Genomic DNA, 21988 nt, shown 5'->3' with positions numbered 1-21988 from the left:
ATGTGGTGTTTGGTGGAATTCCAATGTATACTTTTGTAATACGAAAATACGCAGCGTACATGTTGCTGCACATCAAAGATGTTTTCAAAATGTGTCTTTTCCCCTGAGTCTCGTTTTCTAAAGTGCCGGGAAATTCTACGTCCTTGTATAAAACCATAACCATTCAAAGTATTGATAAGGGAAAATATACTGCCACTTAACACAGAAAACGCATATTTTCACCCAGAAGAAAGTGTATTTTTAACCGGGAAATCCGGGAATTTTTTTTCCTTGTCCACGTATACACCCTGAAAAGTTGCTTGCTGTGAATGTCATACTTAATTATAATAAATACTAAAACAGAATTTTTGCCTACACTTGTGTTTTGGAAATGAAATGATAGGTATTGCTTGTAGACTTGTGTAAATATAAAAATGACACACTAAGTAGCTTTTCGAACTAAGAGTTTCTGATTCTGGGAGGAGAGAGAGAGAGATAGGTTGTAGAACGTTGAGGAGAAATGGAAGTCACACAGTCCCCAATTTCAGTGAGGTCTATCTGCATTCTAACAAGCAGGAGGGTGCTTCTAATTCTTGAGTCTGAGTGATCTATCCTTCCTTTCAGTTTTCCCTGACATAGACCTCTCTCCTCCTTGAGAAAGGAACTATTACTTTCAAAAGCTAGCTATTATGTTACTTTTCCATTTATATGTATCAATCAGCAGTTTATTTAAGTTGTCTCCTGAAGGTTAGTGTTGGTAGCTTTTTAGTAATTTTCTTGACTGGATTTTCCTTTCATACTTTTAATTATTAGAATATTAATATGTGTTTTTGCTAATATTCTTCCATTGTGAAATTATTTTCAGTTGCAATTTTTCAAAAAATTCTATTCAGAATTTTATCACTTAAAATGAATGACAAGCTCATGGCTCTACACTATTCAGTAAACTTGTAGAAATAGAAAATTTTGTTTTATGTAATATTTGAAATATTTCCCTAGTAATTAAATATTTCAGATTGGGTCTAAAATCAGTGGCTGAATATAGTGAAACATTGAAAAGAACAGATAAAGAACACACACTACGAAGATTAAAACGTGCTCTGCTGAAAGGACACCAGTCAAAGCAGGGACTTCAACTGATGACGAAAAATAAAAACACCAGTCCTCGAATTAAAAAGAAAGGCCGCCCCCGAACAAGAGATAGGGTCAAGGGCACAAAAGGTAAGAATTTTGTGTCATTCAGTGTTTCATGTATTATTATTACTGAATTGCTTTTCACAAAGTGATACTGTTATACTGCTCATGCAAAGTTTGGCACAAAATCATTTTTACAATAGTGTACACCTGCACTTAAATAAAAAAAGTTGGCAAGAAAAATATTGCCCTCCTATAAATTACCCTTTTATATAGAATCAGAAATTGAAAACTCCTGTTCGCTGCTGGACAAATAGCAATGTTCATTGTATGACGGTAGTTTGGAAAGTTCTCAGATTGGAAGAAAAAGAAATGACTTAGCCCAGTGAAACTTTTTAGTGTAGTCCCTCTGTACATAATACACTTGGTCCAGTTATTTTATAATGCCTTGCTCCTGTTTGAAAAATTAGATTCCTTAATACTTGCAAAATACCCATCAGTTTTATCTGTCAGTTCTTTGTTTGAAGGCAATCTCTATCCACTTAGGAAAGTTTTGAGCTTATAAGGTGGTTGTTGCAACAATTCTTAACATAGTTCAAGTATTTTTGCTGAGGAAATGACACTTGTTATGGTGAAAGATGACTTTCTTCCTTCCCAAACATCCCATAGTTGTTTGACCTATGGGAAGATAATCTCTCAACAGAATCCCTTTTGCAGCCCATAAAACTGACATGACCTTTCTAGCCAACAATATTGCCTTCACTTTTTTTGGTGGTGGTGAATCAACATTTTACTACTGGTTTGACTGTTGGTTTGTCTCTGCATATATTAGTGGACCCAAGTTTCATATGTGGTCACAAACCAGACCAAAATATCTTGCTGGTTGCTCTGAAAACAGGTCAACCATTCGGACATTGTTTGGACATTTCTGTTCTGATGCACTTCTGATCCTGAATTAAGAATCGTGATATCCATCTAGCAGATAATTTTCCATGTCCAATTACATTGTTAAAATGTGATCGGCCCACTCAGATGACGTCCTTACAGCTTCAGAATTTCTCAATTGACTATTTTGTACACTTTTGCAGTAATTTCTGGGGTAGTTGCCCATCTTGGCTGACCATTACATGTTGCATCTTCTAACTTATTCCAGCTGTATTTGGACATGTTTGTTCACTTGACAACACTTGAATATGAAGGAGCAGAGTCTCTCAACGTTTTCTGAAAATTGGCATGAATTTCATTTCCTTTCGTGCATTTCTTTAAGTAGTACTTAATCACTGCTTGAATCTTGATTTTCTTCTACTTTCACAAATTGCTGCACAGGAATACCAACAGCGAGATGTCTGCACCACGTCTCTATCCAGAGTGCTGATGCCCCTCTTGATTACTCATAAAGGAAACAGTTAGTTACGTGTTCTGTAGTAGCTCATTTGAATGATTCTTTTATTGAAATGGTGTGCAATGAGTCAGTTTACATACTAGTTTTCAAGTAGAAATTCACTAATGATATCGACCATATTCTCATAGTGCCCTTTCCATCCCCAGTTTATTGGTGGGGTAGAACAGTTTATCAGGATCTCCAAATCCCAGATAGACCAGTTATTAGCCACCCACACATGGAAGTAGGCCCTCAAGGTGTTTTTATCATTATACTGATCCTTGCCCAGGGATGGTAAGTCACCAGAAGAGCTACTGCATAGCCATCATCACAGGATTTTGCTTCACCTGATGTGTCCGCCTCTGAGAATCCATGCACTCCACCCACTTCTGCATTTTGGCCTTAGCAACCTGTCCAGTAAGTCTTCCCAGGAGCTAAAGGGAAGGAATCAATCATAGTTTGAAGATTACCAGTCACTTCGAAATCTGCTCAAACTCTCAACTTGCCTGATGGCTTCAAAAGAACAATTGAGGAGGGTGCCCATTGGCTGGCAGACTCTGCTTTAATCACATCAAATCCTGCAACCACTGCAGCTCTGCTGCTGCCCAGTCCTGTAAAGTATGGGGGATAGGATGTGCATAAAAAAAAAAAAATTAGCTGTGCATCATCTTTTAATATATTGTGGGCCTCAAAACTCTGTGCCTTACCCAAACTACCATCAAAGCACTGATGCTGGGAAGCAGAATAGCTGAAGTGATTTGCAGAACATTTCAAAACTGTCCATACCAAAAATGTTTGTACAATCATGAGAACACAGTTCATGAAACAAAACTGTCTTTGTAGAAACACAGAAAGTGACAGGCAAAGTACAAACACCTAAAACAGGAAAAATTTGTCCATTGAAACCTGACAATGTGGCACTTGGCTGGTGAAGCTGCAGGCTAACTACCTGTTCATAAGTAGTAGCATGGTTTGTAACACTTCGCCAGCCGAAGTGGCTGTGTGGCTCTAGGCGCTGCAGTCTGGAACCGCGAGACCACTACGGTCGCAGGTTCGAATCCTGCCTCGGGCATGGATGTGTGTGATGTCCTTAGGTTAGTTATGTTTAACTAGTTCTAAGTTCTAGGGGACTAATGACCTCAGAAGTTGAGTCCATCACAGCCTGCTCTCTGAAGGAAAACATCCTACTCCTCATGGTTGGCTGAAAACAAAATAAGAACTAACATTGGTATCCCAACAGGAGAAGCTTTGACTGACGATCCCTACATAGTTATGCATTGGGACCACCCTGAATGATTGGTATGGTAGCCAATAGATCGTATGGTGGGTCCTGTCAATGACTCACTTGCACATTAGCAGTGCAGTCAGTCTCTGCACTTTCTCAACCTGTAACCTACCTGGCTTTACCAGCAGTGCAAGCCACTCATACAGTGTTCGACACCCTATGAATTCTGTACCACTACAATAACTTAAGGTTAATGCATGGAAGTGAAGGTTTGCCACCACTAAAAAGAGTAACTAAGTTCTTATGAAATGAAGTGTGTTCTTAAGGCATGTTGGCCTCTATAAAATGCTCTTACAAAGTTTCACAAACACCACTACTTCTGTACTGTGCGAGTCAGAATCCCCTATGATGGGTGACCATGAAGTTATCCACCTGTGTGCAACACTTAACGCAACTGATGCAACCTCCTGTCTGGTTCAGATTTGTGATGAATCTTGTCATAATTAGTCTAATCCTTATTGCGCCCTTATGGGTACAGTGTTCTTGCCAAGCAGCTCTTCCATACACAGTTCCAGGATCTTTTCCAAAGGAACGATACAGAACTACACAAGTCTGCCCCATTAAAGCCACACAATTCTCATTCATAGCAGTCGTAACTAGTAGGCTGTCATTGATCTTTTATTGGTCGCATAAGTACAGCAGCACGAGCAAATGCAGCAGCTGACTTTCCATGTCTGACCATGTCCATATTGTTGAACAGAATAAGCTTTGCTAAGTAAACTACATGTGTCTATGCCTCTGCCATTGTCACAGTCCAAATCAAATTTTAATTCACTCTTATAAAATTGCGCAATCTATGTGCAAGTTACCGCACATACTCTGGCTTTGTTTGCAGGAAACACAAAGCTTATTTACAAGATTTGGACTGGCAACACTGATGTCCATCCATCCCGTTCACAGCTACAATTCCCAAGTCCTAACAATAGCATTCCTGCCACCCTTTTTGGACCACTGTGACATTTGCCACCATCTTCCCCCTAAAACTGAACATGCTGAACTTTAACTTATCCTTATGGACTCCCTAGCACTTGAATCTCAGAATTATGATTTTATATAATTGCTGCCCTCTGCTTTACCATAGTTGTTTGCTGACAAAACTATTTTGTCTTTACTGGAAGGTACTGGAAGGAACAGTTCATCTTCCCAATGTGGAGGTGTGTCCTACTATGGGTATTCTGTTGTTATTTTTGTTTGCCTCTTCCAGGGCTGTGATCCTTTGCCTTGTGCTCATGTAAGTCACTGAGACCCTCCGCCAACACCTGATTCAGCTCAGTGCAGAATCATTCGCCACTGCCGATGACACTATACATGTCAGCTCATCTCACGCCCAGTATTGAACTGAATTCTGATTTGCCCCTTTTAATTAAACTTGCTAAAAAACTTGTGTTCGATTTCTTGTACAACAACCACATTTGCTTCCAGAATAATCAGTTACTCTTACTTACAGGCATTACAGATTAATAGTAGCACTAAACCAGAGCATGGGCATTCATCCCGCATTTCAGGTTGAGCAGTGTAACCGCTGTTCCAGTACCTAAGTTAAATTTCACGTTTGTGTTCACCACATGCAAGTGAGTGAACAATTTGTTTGATTGCCTGTTTATTACTTCAGGGGGTTTGTCCTGGCAGCCAGATTGAGCTAAGAAATTATATGCTTGCACAGGTGCAGCAGAAACAGCATACACATCATGTGAAATAGATCTGACATCGAGTTAGAAAACTTTCCTACACTAGATTGCTGCAGACACACTCTTTGTGCATGGCTTTCTTTGCCACAGATGACACTTAGCCTGTCAGCACAGACACTTGACAACGTGGCAAGACTTCCACATCTGTGTGGGCTGCACTGTGCCTTGACAAAAAGGCCTTTTAATGTGAAACTGAGATGTCAGTATGGTTGACCTGAATGGTGTGGGCAGTGAATTCCTCACTCTTTTCAATAGAAGTGGGCAGAACTTGCAAGTTATATTCAGTGACATCAACTATGTCCTAAGACTAAATTATAGTCACCACTGTCTTCAGGTCTGTGTTGGATGCTTGAGAATGAAATCTCAAATGTAAGAATCAGAAATATTACATGTTATTGCATTATGAAGCGTGACACCACTATAGCGTAAAGCACATTAGCCCTTAAACTGACACTGTCTTGTCAACCCAAGTAGTTCTGTGACCCATTATTTGTATGACTTTTCCGGCAGCTGTTTGAGCTGAAAGAATTTATACGCTGTACTGCCACGTGGACCTGTGCTTCAAAATGATCAGACAGTTTAGGTTGTCAGGACAAAGCTTAGTAAAAAGTTTTACAGCAAACCTGTACAGTTCTGTGCCTACCATGGACAAGAAATGATAAATGTGCTGGTTATCTGTGTCATTGTAGGTGTAGAAATATGCAGTAAGCTGGGCCACATATTCTGCCCAGTATTTGTCTTGCTCCACAAACTCTTGAAACTCAGGCTTGAGCCACTTTTTGTGTTGGTTGCACTTGGACAGGCAGGGGTGACGGTTGTGGCACTGCTATTGCTGCTAACAATCCTTGCATCATTTGCAACAACTGATCAGTGTGTTGTCCCCGTAACTGTACGATTTATGATAGTGACAAGTCTGGCACTGCAGCAGAGACAGACAGTCTTAGTTAGCTAACACACACACACACACACACACACACACACTACTGCAAGAACAATTAATTAGAATCAAATTGCCACAGTGAGTGACTAGAGAGTGCCAGCCGATTCACCATTATGTTGTGTTCTGCTTTGAACACATGTTCAAGTGAACAGATGAAACAGTCAGTTACGTGAACAGTCAAATTGCAATATCCTTTAGTGATGCAAAAAATACACTTATGTTTAGTTCTCCACTGCTGTGGCTGTGTGAACATGTCTGGAATTAATTATGCAACTGAGTGACTTCCTGTTCAAATACGCATGAGGCAGCTGGAGACGCGAGCTGCGTTAAATTGCCTGTCTGTATATTAGGAACTCTGAATGTTTATTGCAGCTACAGTGAATACATGTCTGTTGATGGCTATCAGCACACTGTACATTTAAGACAAAACTAGGCTTAACTGAGGGATGATATAATGACACTGTCCTCTGGAGGTGGAAATAGAACTTCAGTGACTGACTGCATTCAAGATGGAACTGTAGGCGTGATATCAACTTCATCTTGATATGCCCTTACTTCCCCAGGGAAAAACGCTCTCAAAGACACAAAAACAAACCGAAAAATGGATTACACAAACTCACACAAAAGCTACTTTTTCGTAAGTTGTAGACAGAACACAACTGGCTGCTCTGGTCCTATATGGCAGTATTTGAAGAGCATGATGTGGCAGTGGTACCTCATAACTACGGGAGACATGGCTTACTGCTTCTTCCTGATGACGCTGCTTGGGTGTGCAGAATCTCTGGGTTGACTGTTGATTTGTTGTGGTCAGTGATCAATGACACTGCAATAGGTATTGATAATAGAATGTACAAATTAAGTTTCTAAGAGTTGCTGCACTTTTGGTAATGTATATCTTGTTTCATTCCACATTCCTAAATTTTTTCCTTGATGGGCTTCTGTAGACATTTGGGTGCTCAAGGGAATATGTATTGAATAAAGCCAAGCAAAAGTTTTTTATTATTTTATTTTGGAAGTCACTAATTTTCCAAACCTCCCATGATGTAACCTGTGAGTTATTACTGATTGTCAAACAATGGAAAATCCAGGATGGAATGTAACAATAAATGAGAAGGAAAGTTGCTGCTCACCACATAACAAAAAGACTTTCTCACTTAAAGCTTTCGGGCAATGGCCTTCGTCAACAATAGACACACTTACGCACGCATGCGTGGCACGCAGACGCGCGCGCACGCACGCACGCATGCAAGCACACACACACACACACACACACACGTGCGCGCATGCGCAAATGCAGCTCACACACACGATTGCAGTCTCAGGCAACTGAAACCACACTGCGAGCAGCAGCACCAGTGCATGATGAGAAGGGCGACTGGGTGGGGGTAAGGAGGAGGCTTGTGTGGGGAGGGGGGTCAGTGAATTGCTGCAGATTAGATGGAGGGCAGGGGAGAGATGGGGAGGGGGGGGGAGTAGCAGAAAAGGAGAGAAAAAATACTGCAGTCGTGTCTGTGAGTAGCGTTCGCATGAGTGTGTGTGTGTGTGCGTATGTGTGTCTATTGTCGACAGAGGCCATTGGCCGAAAGCTTTAAGTGTAAAGTCTTTTTTTGTGGCTATCTGTGACTCAGCATCGCCTCTATATGGTGGTAGCAACTTTCCTTCTCATTATATGATTACTGATTGTGGTATTCAGGAATACAGCTGGTTAATAAATGGTATAAAAATATTATGTTGTGGAATCTCCCCTATAAGAATTTTTCATACATGATTTAGATTTCTTGATATATTATTATTAGTACAGGAGTAGTTAATACAGGGTCAAGTAATTATAACATTTTTGCTGTGTACATGATATGTTCTGCCAAACATCTCTATTTAGAGCATCCTCTGTGCATACAATGTGATGTTCCATTATTTTGTTGTTGTGTTCTTTCCAAGAATGTCACTGGTCTGCTGCATTTGCTTCTGTCAGATAGTTTCCATTTAAAAATTTTCTTTGGCCACTGTTAATCAGGCATTCTCAACAAATGCCTACTGTATACCACTTACTGGTATTTATAAGTAATCCTCCTCTACAGCAATGTCTTCTTTTGAGGTCAGCATTTAAAATCCATAATTCTGATTCATATCATAGCAAAGATTCAACTATTAGTATACCCACTCTTTTGTTGCTGTTGTTAGAAGTGTTCTTACCCCACCAAAATGAATCATACATCCTGTTAATGCTTGGTGTATTGTGTATTTTACTTTCATATTACTCAGTTGTACTGCTCGTTCCCATACTTCCAACTGCTCTTGTACGTTCTCCTCCTTATAACCCCAAATCATCAGATCACCTGCAAACACCATGGTTTTCATCTTCCTTTCACCAATTACTTGTGCTACTGTATCCGTTATATCATCCATCACTACAATGAAGAGTAATGTTTAAGTGCACTTCCCTGCCTCAAGCCATTCTTCTGTTCAATTCAAGCTGATCTCTCTCCTCCCACTTTCACACCTCACAGTTCCATGGTACATTTCCCTTATCCTCCAAGTAATCTGTTTTGCTACTCCTTTGTTCTCCAGGGCTTTCCATACTTTGCTTCTACTTACACTATCATTAGAAGATAGCTATTCCATATTCATAGTGCTGTTCCCGCAGTTGTCTTACAGCAAAAATTAGATCCATCATGGACCTTTCTGTTCTGAAGCCATGTTGCTCTTCTCTCATTCTAATTTTGCCCGAATTCATGCTTCCAAAATTTTCTCAAAAATCTTTGCACAATGACTCATCAGTGTTATCCCCCAATAGTTGTTGCACTCTTTTCTATTTCCCTTCTTAAAGATCAGGACAATTATTCCTTTCTTCCAGTCTTCTGGGGTCGTATTCTGTCCCCACACAATTTTCATTACTCGATATAGCCATTGTATCCCCATCTCTCCTGCTGCTCTCACGATTTCTACACTTAGCTCATCCAGACCTGGTGACTTCCCTCCCTTCATCTTGCCCAGTGCTTCTACCACTTCTCCCCATGTAAGGTCTTTTTCTATTTGCTGTTCCTCCTCTTTTTTTCTCCTCGCCTTGTTCCTCCTCATCCAGGTCTCCATTCAGGTTCAGGGGTTCTTCAAAATACTCTTCCCACATATTCTTGAGTTCCTCCTTATTCTCTACATCTTGTCCACTTTTGTTCACCATTCGAGCATAATCTGTTGTACTGTTCTTCCTCTTACTTTTAATCATCCCATATAGCACCTTTTTTAAACCTTCACTATCCTCCTCCATCATTCTAGTCCACTGTTCTATCCATTTTCTTCTTTCCTCCACCACCACTCTTATTGCTTCTTTCTTTCTTGGCTGATACTCTTCTTTTGTCTCTACTGTTCTCGTCTGGAATCATACCCTAAAGGCTCTAATCTTCTTCTGAATTATATCCTTTGTTTTATCATTCCACCAGGCTGTTTCTTTCCATCTCTTTTTGTTGCTTGTCCTCCCACCCTCCTCCATCATTCTAGTCCACTGTTCTATCCATTTTCTTCTTTCCTCCACCACCACTCTTATTGCTTCTTTCTTTCTTGGCTGATACTCTTCTTTTGTCTCTACTGTTCTCGTCTGGAATCATACCCTAAAGGCTCTAATCTTCTTCTGAATTATATCCTTTGTTTTATCATTCCACCAGGCTGTTTCTTTCCATCTCTTTTTGTTGCTTGTCCTCCCACATATTGCTTCCGCTGCACTTACTAACGTTCCCTCGAATCTACCCCATTCCTCTTCTACCATTTTTGGTTCATCCTGTGGGATGCTTTCCTTCACTACTTGCAGGTACTGTAGCCTGCTTTCTTCCTCCTTCAGCTTCCGTACCCTTATATGCCTTTCCTGGTTTTCTGTACCTTTATTATCCTTAGTCCCTCTCAGGTTCATTACCAGCAAACGTTGGTCGCTATCCAAGGCCTCTGATGGTATTACCTTAATGTCAATGATGTTCCTATTCATCTCACTATCGTACAAGAAGTAGCCAACTATCAACTATCGACTTCCTCTATAAGTCTTGACTGTACCATGTAATCTTGTGGCTCTCCCTTTTCCTGAACCAAAATTTCCTAACCAGCAAGCCATTCTTTTGACAGATCTCCAATAGTCTTTCACCTTCCTCATTTTGGCAGCCAGAACCCCCTGGTCCAAGCACGCTTTCGCAGCCTTATCTTTCTCTTCCATTGCGTGCATTTAAATCCCCCATTACTATCATATTCTTCCTTCCCATCTGCTTCTGCATTTCCTCTTCAAACTCTCACTTCTCCTCAGAAGTGCAACCCACCTGTGGCGCATACACTTGTATTACCTCTATGGTTGTCCCTTGAGTGATATTTTGGTGTTCATCGTCCTGTCACTTATTCTCTTCACTTTCTCTTTTAATCCATCTCTTACTACTATTCTGACTCCGTATCTCCTTCCCTTCTCATTTCCACTCCAATACAGTCTGTAGCCTTTCCTCAGTTCTCTCCTTCCTTCTCCTTTCCATCTCATTTCAGCTTACCCCAATACGTCAGACTTCCTTCTTTCCATCATGTCTACATGTCCTCCACTTTTCCAGTCAATGTTGGTCTATTTAATGTTCCAAATCTTAGTCCTTGTTTATAGCCAGTTTGTCGTTGATTAAATCTGTCCTTTCCGAGGACCATTCCATTTTTGAAAGCAGAAATCATAATCCACTAATGGCTTGCTGGGCCTATTGTACCTTCATCAGAGCCCTGTTAGCCGTCACTTTTCAGGGTTTCTGTAGGACCTTCACAGCTACCGTAGCGGTCCTGGGGCACACACAGTCCCCACTGTACCTTGCTCCTACAGGCAATCCCCTATATCATGCCGTTGCCCATCTCCCATGACTTGGACAAGGGGTTGGACTTGTGGGAGAAATTTAGTATAAGTAAGAGTGAGATGATTATCACAACAAGAAAGAAGGAGAGAGGAACAACTGGAATAACAATTGGTGGGGAACGATGGAGGCAAGTGGAGAGTTTCAAGCACCTAGGAAGCCTGATGCAGGAAGATGGAAAAAAAGACAGAGAAATAAACGAGCAGGGGAGAAAAGCAGAAGCATTTCGGAAGAGAACTCAGTACGTTGTCCTTGATGGTGAGTGTTCATCGGAGGTGAGGGTATCATCTGGAGTGCCCCAGGGAAGTGTGGTAGGTCCACTGTTGTTTTCTATCTACATAAATGATCTTTTGGATAGGGTGGATAGCAATGTGCGGCTATTTGCTGATGATGCTGTGGTGTACGGGAAGGTGTCGTCGTTGAGTGACTGTCGGAGGATACAAGATGACTTGGACAGGATTTGTGATTGGTGTAAAGAATGACAGCCAATTCTAAATATAGATAAATGTAAATTAATGCAGATGAATAGGAAAAAGAATCCCGTAATGTTTGAATACTCCATTTGTAGTGTAGCGCTTGACACAGTCACGTCGATTAAATGTTTGGGCGTAACATTGCAGAGCGATATGAAGTGAGACAAGCATGTAATGGCAGTTGTGGGGAAGGCGGATAGTCGTCTTTGGTTCATTGGTAGAATTTTGGGAAGATGTGGTTCATCTGTAAAGGAGACCACTTATAAAACACTAATACGACCTATTCTCGAGTACTGCTCGAGCGTTTGGGATCCCTATCAGGTCGGATTGAGGGAGGACATAGAAGCAATTCAGAGGCGGGCTGCTAGATTTGTTACTGGTAGGTTTGATCATCATGCGAGTGTTATGGAAATGCTTCAGGAACTCGGGTGGGAGTCTCTAGAGGAAAGGAGGCGTTCTTTTCGTGAATCACTACTGAGGAAATTTAGAGAACCAGTATTTGAGGCTGACTGCAGTACAATTTTACTGCTGCCAACTTATATTTCGTGGAAAGACCACAAAGATAAGATAAGAGAGATTAGGGCTCGTACAGAGGCATATAGGCAGTCATTTTTCTCTCGTTCTGTTTGGGAGTGGAACAGGAAGAGAAGATGCTAGTTGTGGTACGAGGTACCCTCCGCCACGCACCATATGGTGGATTGCACAGTATGTATGTAGGTGTAGATGTAGATGTAGATGAAGAGTGTCAGAAGCCTGATATGGAGCAAGGATGTACCCCAAATCAGTGAAAAGGTTATATACCGGTCATACTATGTCCCAATTCTCTCATATGCACCAGAAACCTGGGTTATGAAAGGAAGAGAGAAAAGCAAAGTACAAGCTAATGAGTTGAAATTCTTGAGAAACATTATTGGAGTGACAAAGATAGACAGGTTAAGAAATGAGAGTATCAGAGAGTTAATGAAGGTGGAACCATTACAGGATGAGATAGAGAAATCAAGGCTGAAATGGTATGGACACATTAAGAGAATGAAGGAGAAGAGGATACCCAGGAGCATACATGAGATGAAATTGGAAGGAAAGAGACCAAGAGGAAGACCAAGAGACAGATGGCCGAAAGGAGTAGAGGAATGCATCCAGAAGAAAGGAGAAAACTGGACCAAGGTAAAGACGAAGAGATGGTGGCAAGACAGAAGACAATGGAGAGGCCTACGTTCCATACAGACCCAGCCAGAGGCTGTAAACTGTCCAAGATGATGATGATTACCCAACTCACTTTTGTTAATACATGCCTATATATACTGAAATTTTTTATCTGTCTAACTACTCCATCATTAATGTGTACTTCATGTCTAGCATCACTATTCACTATCAGGTATTCAGCTTTTTTTGCACTCATTTATGTCTCCATTTGTTACATTCCTGACATAAACATTGTATCGTTAACACAAGATCATATTCAATGTGTGACAGAATGGACTGATCATCAGCTAAACTTAAAAAGACACCTATATATCATTAACAATAAATTCCCATTTCCTCACAGCTGTTCTACCATCTTTGGAGAGCTAGTTCTACATGTAAATTCAAAAAGGTGGATGATATACAGAAACAGTCTCTCAGCCCTTCAATGACATTAAAAGGTTCTTCTATTATTGAGCCTTTTTTAAACTGATCTGCCAGAACATTATTACCACCAACCTACTATCAAAATAAATCCATCCAGATGATAGCTGTGTCACCTCACAAGGAATGACTGCTAGTAGTGTTTCGAGAATTTCTGCATAAATTCTAAAACCACTCAGCCTTCTACCGTCTCAAACGCACAATTTTTTAGATGTGAGAGTGGGATGCTAGAATTCTACCTACTGGGCATCAAAAGTTTGTGTGTGCAGGTGTGAAATCAGTCGCAAACAGAAGGTAGACGCAGCAGACAAACGGCACCGACCAGTACTTGTCAGGCGATCAATGGAAGTTCTAGTGAAAGTATATGGAAGAACCATGGAACTTCTAGGTTATTCTGTGCTAATCATATCAGTGACCATTGCTATAAATAACAAGAACAATTGAGACTCTGAAGCCTAAAAAATAACTCTTATCTTGGGCTTATTGGAGGCAAGACGTATTTTACGATTTGTTTGTAATAGAGTTATGATTGTTAAGCCAATTCTTTGCTAAATGTACTTAAGTCTGTTTCTAATGTGAGACGATATGAGTGACTTACAGGAAGTCTAATGTTTATATTGAAAGAGCAAATTTGTTATTGTACATTGTTGTTGTTGTGGTCTTCAGTCCTGAGACTGGTTTGATGCAGCTCTCCATGCTACTCTATCCTGTGCAAGCTTCTTCATCTCCCAGTATCTACTGCAACCTACATCCTTCTGAATCTGCTTAGTGTATTCATCTCTTGGTCTCCCTCTACGATTTTTACCCTCCACACTGCCCTCCAATGCTAAATTTGTGATGCCTTGATGCCTCAGAACATGTCCTACCAACCGATCCCTTCTTCTAGTCAAGTTGTGCCACAAACTTCTCTTCTCCCCAATCCTATTCAATACCTCCTCATTAGTTACGTGATCTACCCACCTTATCTTCAGCATTCTTCTGTAGCACCACATTTCGAAAGCTTCTATTCTCTTCTTGTCCAAACTAGTTATCGTCCATGTTTCACTTCCATACATGGCTACACTCCATACAAATACTTTCAGAAACGACTTCCTGACACTTAAATCTATACTCGATGTTAACAAATTCCTCTTCTTGAGAAACGCTTTCCTTGCCATTGCCAGTCTACATTTTATATCCTCTCTACTTCGACCATCATCGGTTATTTTACTCCCTAAATAGCAAAACTCCTTTACTACTTTAAGTGTCTCATTTCCTAATCTAATTCCCTCAGCATCACCCGACTTAATTTGACTACATTCCATTATCCTCGTTTTGCTTTTGTTGATGTTCATCTTATATCCTCCTTTCAAGACACTGTCCATTCCGTTCAACTGCTCTTCCAAGTCCTTTGCTGTCTCTGACAGAATTACAATGTCATCGGCGAACCTCAAAGTTTTTACTTCTTCTCCATGAATTTTAATACCTACTCCGAATTTTTCTTTTGTTTCCTTTACTGCTTGCTCAATATACAGATTGAATAACATCGGGGAGAGGCTACAACCCTGCCTTACTCCTTTCCCAACCACTGCTTCCCTTTCATGCCCCTCGACTCTTATAACTGCCATCTGGTTTCTATACAAATTGTAAATAGCCTTTCGCTCCCTGTATTTTACCCCTGCCACCTTCAGAATTTGAAAGAGAGTATTCCAGTTAACATTGTCAAAAGCTTTCTCTAAGTCTACAAATGCTAGAAACGTAGGTTTGCCTTTTCTTAATCTTTCTTCTAAGATAAGTCGTAAGGTCAGTATTGCCTCACGTGTTCCAACATTTCTACAGAATCCAAACTGATCTTCCCCGAGGTCGGCTTCTACTAGTTTTTCCATTCGTCTGTAAAGAATTCGCGTTAGTATTTTGCAGCTGTGACTTATTAAACTGATAGTTCGGTAATTTTCACATCTGTCAACACCTGCTTTCTTTGGGATTGGAATTATTATATTCTTCTTGAAGTCTGAGGGTATTTCGCCTGTCTCATACATCGTGCTCATCAGATGGTAGAGTTTTGTCATGACTGGCTCTCCCGAGGCCATCAGTAGTTCAAATGGAATGTTGTCTACTCCCGGGGCCTTGTTTCGACTCAGGTCTTTCAGTGCTCTGTCAAACTCTTCACGCAGTATCTTATCTCCCATTTCGTCTTCATCTACATCCTCTTCCATTTCCATAATATTGTCCTCAAGTACATCGCCCTTGTATAAACCCTCTATATACTCCTTCCACCTTTCTGCCTTCCCTTCTTTGCTTAGAACTGGGTTGCCATCTGAGCTCTTGATATTCATACAAGTGGTTCTCTTCTCTCCAAAGGTCTCTTTAATTTTCCTGTAGGCAGTATCTATCTTACCCCTAGTGAGACAAGCCTCTACATCCTTACATTTGTCCTCTAGCCATGCCTGCTTAGCCATTTTGCACTTCCTGTCAATATCATTTTTGAGACGTTTGTATTCCTTTTTGCCTGCTTCATTTACTGCATTTTTGTATTTTCTCCTTTCATCAATTAAATTCAATATTTCTTCTGTTACCCAAGGATTTCTATTAGTCCTCGTCTTTTTACCTACTTGATCCTCTGCTGCCTTAACTACTTCATCCCTCAGAGCTACCCATTCTTCTTCTACTGTATTTCTTTCCCCCATTCCTGTCAATTGTTCCCTTATGCTCTCCCTGAAACTCTCTACAACCTCTGGTTCTTTCAGTTTATCCAGGTCCCATCTCCTTAAATTCCCACCTTTTTGCAGTTTCTTCAGTTTCAATCTGCAGTTCATAACCAATAGATTGTGGTCAGAATCCACATCTGCCCCAGGAAATGTCTTACAATTTAAAACCTGGTTCCTAAATCTCTGTCTTACCATTATATAATCTATCTGATACCTACTAGTATCTCCAGGATTCTTCCAGGTATACAACCTTCTTTTATGATTCTTAAACCAAGTGTTGGTTATGATTAAGTTATGCTCTGTGCAAAATTCTACAAGGCGGCTTCCTCTTTCATTTCTTCCGCCCAATCCATATTCACCTACTATGTTTCCTTCTCTCCCTTTTCCTACTGACGAATTCCAGTCACCCATGACTATTAAATTTTCGTCTCCTTTCACTACCTGAATAATTTCTTTTATCTCGTCATACATTTCATCTATTTCTTCATCATCTGCAGAGGTAGTTGGCATATAAACTTGTACTACTGTAGTAGGCATGGGCTTTGTGTCTATCTTGGCCACAATAATGCGTTCACTATGCTGTTTGTAGTAGCTAACCCGCACTCCTATTTTTTTATTCATTATTAAACCTACTCCTGCATTACCCCTATTTGATTTTGTATTTATAACCCTGTAATCACCTGACCAAAAGTCTTGTTCCTCCTGCCACCGAACTTCACTAATTCCCACTATATCTAACCTTAACCTATCCATTTCCCTTTTTAAATTTTCTAACCTACCTGCCCGATTAAGGGATCTGACATTCCACACTCCGATCCGTAGAACGCCAGTTTTCTTTCTCCTGATAACGACGTCCTCCTGAGTAGTCCCCGCCCGGAGATCCGAATGGGGGACTATTTTACCTCCGGAATATTTTACCCAAGAGGACGCCATCATCATTTAATCATACAGTAAAGCTGCATGTCCTCGGGAAAAATTACGGCTGTAGCTTCCCCTTGCTTTCAGCCGTTCGCAGCACCAGCACAGCAAGGCCGTTTTGGTTAATGTTACAAGGCCAGATCAGTCAATCATCCAGACTGTTGCCCCTGCAACTACTGAAAAGGCTGCTGCCCCTCTTCAGGAACCACATGTTTGTCTGGCCTCTCAACAGATACCCCTCCGTTGTGGTTGCACCTACGGTACGGCCATCTGTATCGCTGAGGCACGCAAGCCTCCCCACCAGCGGCAAGGTCCATGGTTCATGGGGGGTATTGTACATAGAGTCCAAATATACTGACAGTGTTGCCGAAAGAGCACAGTTTTAGAGGAGATGGCCTATTATAAAAGTCATCACAAAAACGTTAGAACATGGCGACCGGTGTGAAAGGACAGAAGAAAACAGGAATTTTGAGACAAAAATGAGATAAGAAGATATCGTGTTGCCATAGAAACTGAGCATAATGAGACAAAAGAATCATTCCAAGAAATTGAATTAAGCCCAAAGGATCAGATGGAGAAAATTTGTGAATGTAAAAAAGGAGAAGATGTCAGAAAGTCACAATGTTAAAAATCAGAGAGGAAATCTTGACATATTAAGACTATGAAGAGATATGTCTAGAATGATACGACTAAGAAGATCGGGTGCAGGGAGTATACAGCTCTCACACGCATTACGGGAACGCAGACGTGGAAACTAGCCTACATCTGACATCGCCGGCACCAGCTGCTATTCACCGGTGCTGACCTTCTGTCACATCCGCTCACCTACAATGCGACAAGTCTATGCTGGGTGAGTGCAAAACAAAGCCTTAGTACCTTAGTGGGAACTGATACAAACTATTGAGTGAACTTTATTAATGTAATGATTATGCTTAAAGTTAATTTTTAAATGCTCACAAGGTCTAAAGCTTGTAAAAATATGGATAACAAACAGTAAGTTGGGCAAATTTCAGATCCAGTCATGGCTAAGAAAATTAATAAAGAAGGGCCAGACTGGTCTGAGTTGGTAAATGTAATCAAAACTCAATTAAATGAAGCCTTAAATGCTCAGAGTCTCCAGTTAAATGCTAAATTAGTTGCACAGAGTTCAACTTTAAATGCTAAATTAAATGACCAGAGTGCAACTTTAAATGCAAAATTAGATGCTCAAAGTGGAACTTTAAATGCTAAATTGGATGTTCAGAATGAAACTTTAGGATTGTTAAGTGCCAAGGTATCACAAAGTAAAGAATTTTGTAATCTATGTGAAGGCATGGGAAAATTGAAGACTGAATTCAATGCTTCACAGACTAAAGTAGAGAATTTTAAGATAGATTTAAAGAATGAATTGACTAGTTCCCTGCACTTTCATGTAAATTAAATGTTCACTGAACTTAGTAGTGAACAGAATTATAATTTCCAGGAGTTATCAAAAAAGTTAGAGTTAGAGATTGAGGACAGATTCAATAATGTAGAATCAGAAATCAATGAAAAATTAGAATGTGTGTAACATCAAATTTAATGCTGTAAAGCAGGGACTTAGTCCTTTAAAAGAAAGTGTAGATAAGCATACTTCAAAAGAAAGTGTAGATAAGCAGAGCGAGTTAATGCCTGTCATTCAATCACAAATTACAGGTGTAAGTACACGAGTGGATAATATAGAAAGAAGCTTTAAAGAGAAAGTAGCAAACTCTGATATTGTAAATGTAAGTAGTTTGGAAGAACAAGTCAAAGAAATTATAGAAAGAAAGGTTACTGAGAGAATAACATCCAGGAACGTGTCGCCTATGGCTTCTTCCAAACTTACTGATACCAGGAAGGGCATAGGTGAACTCTGGAAGAATTCAAGATTATTCAACACAAAATAGAAAAAAGAGTATCTTCATGTAATGTTGTGTTAACTTGGGAAGTGGTGACTGATTTGCAGTGGGGAGACTTTCAAAAGAAGTTTGAAGAGAAATACCGGTCTGCCAGTGCACAAGAAAAGTTAATATCAGATCCATGGGACCCGGGCAGAGTCATATATCCCCCAGGGACGTTAACATTCTGAGTTAACGGGCAGAGTGATGACTGTCGGATCCCGAGTTGTTTTCGGTGTTTCTTCCAAAATAGTTTTCCTGCACCGAATTCCTTTAAAATCTTAAACTATTCTGTCATCTATTCCTAAAATCTTAAACTATACTGTATTATTATATCCTAGAAAACCAGATATGACAGTCAAATAAAAAACAATCCTAGAGAATCACAGGTAAAAAGTGATATTTAGATAAAGTGAACTGAATGGAATAATATTACGTTTGTAGAAAATATAATATTGTGTGACTAGTTGAACAACTAATATACCTATTATGTATAGAAAATTTTATGCCTTTTGTGAGTTGTGATATAAATGGCAGAATTTGTATTAAGTTTGAAAGGGGTGGATGCTGTAGATAAAAGCATGGTTTACAAGAGCAAATAAACCATGGCTAACACAAAACACACATCACACTTTTCAGAAAACCCTCGTAAACAAGTGTGCCTGATTCTTCACCATTTGCTGTTTCCATAGGGTTGCTAAGATTTCCTTTGGGGACCTCAAGGGTGAAGGTGGGAATGTCCATTCTATAGGAGACGATTTAACACCAAACCTCCTCCGGCATCTCACTCAAGTACCCCAGAGGTAGGGATCCTGGGGAAGGGAGGTAGTAAGGATTTCCTGTCTTTGGGGCTATCTTCTTCCTCTTCTTAGATCTTAGCAACCATATCTATTTTTTTTTCATTTCTTACTTCTCATTTGAGGACCTGTCTATTTTTTCCCTCTTTCCATATTCACAAACTTCTATCGCTAAAGTCCTTCGTTGTTTCTGTGGTTTCTAATAATCTAAATCTTATCTTAAGATAAGAATGCCAAAGAATCAGACTACAAGAACACACATCCACATTCACACAAGAATACCTTTATACACAAACATTGAAATGATTCTACATCAAGTATACATGAAAAGGAGGCATGAGCAAAGAAAAAAAATGCAAACCAGAGCGTAACTGATTGTTATAGTCATTTAAAAAAAGTAAGTGTAATAAATACTCTGAAAATTGATGAATAATAGGCTAGTTGGACTTGAATTATAGATAGACATAGTATCTATTAAGAGTATAGAAGTTGAGAAGTAGAGGAAGACTCTAGGGATTAAATGATATATTAAGAAGTGAATGTGAAGTGTAGAGTAGATTTGTAGATTTACCAGGAGATACTTAATTATAGTATACATAGAAACGTATGCTAGGGTAATGAACTGTGAGGCCTACTCAGAAAAGTAAGGGGGGCATACCCAGCATTTACTAAATATGAAAGACAGGTTACCTACATGGAAATAGGATGACCTGTGGCCTAAAAAATAGGAATGTTTTATAAAGGGGCGTACCTACCAGAATGGAAAGAGGAAGTGCTCTTATAAGGTCAACCCACAAGCAAGGTATAGGTACTGATCCCAGGGGAAAGGGACAGTATTGTGACAAAAGTAACGAAATTTTGCAGGGAAAAGTTCCTCCAAACTATGAAGAATATTAAAAATAGTACATACTAAGGAAAGGTAGTACAATAGATGAGAACAGAAAGTAGATTACTCATGTGTCATGAACACCTGGAGTTTACAGTTGGAGAAAGGGAGTCCTCATAATTCCTATATATTAGAAAAGTTGAGTAAAACCTCACACAAATGTTCATGTCCAAACAAAGTAGAGTAATAAAGAAGTAGAAAGACTGTAAGCAGAAGCCTTTTTAAGAGAGTACAAAGAAATTTAGTTGAAAAAATATGTATATAAACATTTAGGAGAAAAGTATAGGATTATGATATGTAATGTGGTTACGGGTGATTATGTAAAAAATATTGCGTGTTCAATCTGGGGAGGGGGGGGGGGGGGGGGAATATACAGTGTTCAAGAATTCCTGCCTAAATTCTAGAACCACTTAGCCTTCTACTGTCTCAAACACACAATTTTTTAGATGTGAGAGTGGGATGCTAGAATCCTACCTACTGTGTGTCACAAGTTTGTGTGCGCAGGTGTGAAATCGGTCACAAGCAGAAGGTAGACGCAGCGGACAAACGGCACCAACAAGTACTTGTCGAGCGATCCATGGAAATTATAGTGAAAGTATACTGAAGAACCACGGAACTTCTAGGTTATTCTGTGCTAATCATGTCTGTGACCATTGTTATAAATAACAAGAACTATTGAGATTCTGAAGCCTAAAAAAAAAAGAAAAAACTCTTATCTTGGGCTTGCTGGAGGCAAGACGTATTTTACGATTTGTTTGTAATAGAGTTATGGTTGTTAAGTCAATTCTTTGCTAAATGTTCTTAAATCTGTTTCTAATGTGAGACAATGCGAGTGACTTACAAGAAGCCTAATGTTTATGTGAGAAGTGTGAATTTTGTTCTTTATGAAGCTCAAATATACCGATAGTTGCTGAAAACTATTCTTTGAGTACCTAATTATTTCACGAGTAGAGAGGTTTCTGTAACTAGCATCATTCTTCAGAGAAGAAGTTTATAGAGATTCAAGAAGCCAGAGAAGAAGATCGACTGTGTACACCAAGTAAGTCGACTTGTATAAGAGAAGTGGGAAGTTGTCAAATCGTTATATCAGTCACATGCACAATGCATGTAGTATCAGTGAACGTACTGTCCGTGATGTAGAATGGGGAAGGTGAGCGATATATCTGAGTTTGACTGAGGGCAGATTGTGATAGCGCGCTCACTATGAGCATTTCGGAAACTGCTCAGCTTGTCAGGTTTTCAAGGAGTGCTGTGGGGAGTGTCTTCAGCAAGTGGCAAAACCACATCCAGACATTGTGGGGTGGGGCGGCCATGCCAAATTACAGATGTCGGATGATGTAGACTGGGTTGATTGGTAAAAGAGGACAGGCAGCGAACTGTGGAGGAACTTTAATGCTGGACAGAGTACAAGTGTGTCTGAACATACAGTGCACCAAACACTCC

General features: G+C 40.0%; 1 protein-coding gene across 1 annotated transcript in view; it reads left to right on the top strand.

Moving 5' to 3' along the window:
- Positions 1 to 21988, top strand: part of LOC126092720 (uncharacterized) — a 271027-nt gene that overhangs the window by 103849 nt on the left and 145190 nt on the right. Inside the window, exon 10 of the mRNA XM_049908444.1 lies at positions 995 to 1200. Within this exon, the coding sequence (XP_049764401.1) occupies positions 995 to 1200 (206 nt within the window). The remainder of the gene's footprint in view (positions 1 to 994; positions 1201 to 21988) is intronic.

This window comes from Schistocerca cancellata, chromosome 7 (assembly GCF_023864275.1).
Source record: "Schistocerca cancellata isolate TAMUIC-IGC-003103 chromosome 7, iqSchCanc2.1, whole genome shotgun sequence".
NCBI lineage: Eukaryota > Metazoa > Arthropoda > Insecta > Orthoptera > Acrididae > Schistocerca > Schistocerca cancellata.
The sequence above is the reverse complement of the archived record's forward strand: the minus strand, read 5'-3'. Positions and strand labels throughout refer to the sequence as shown.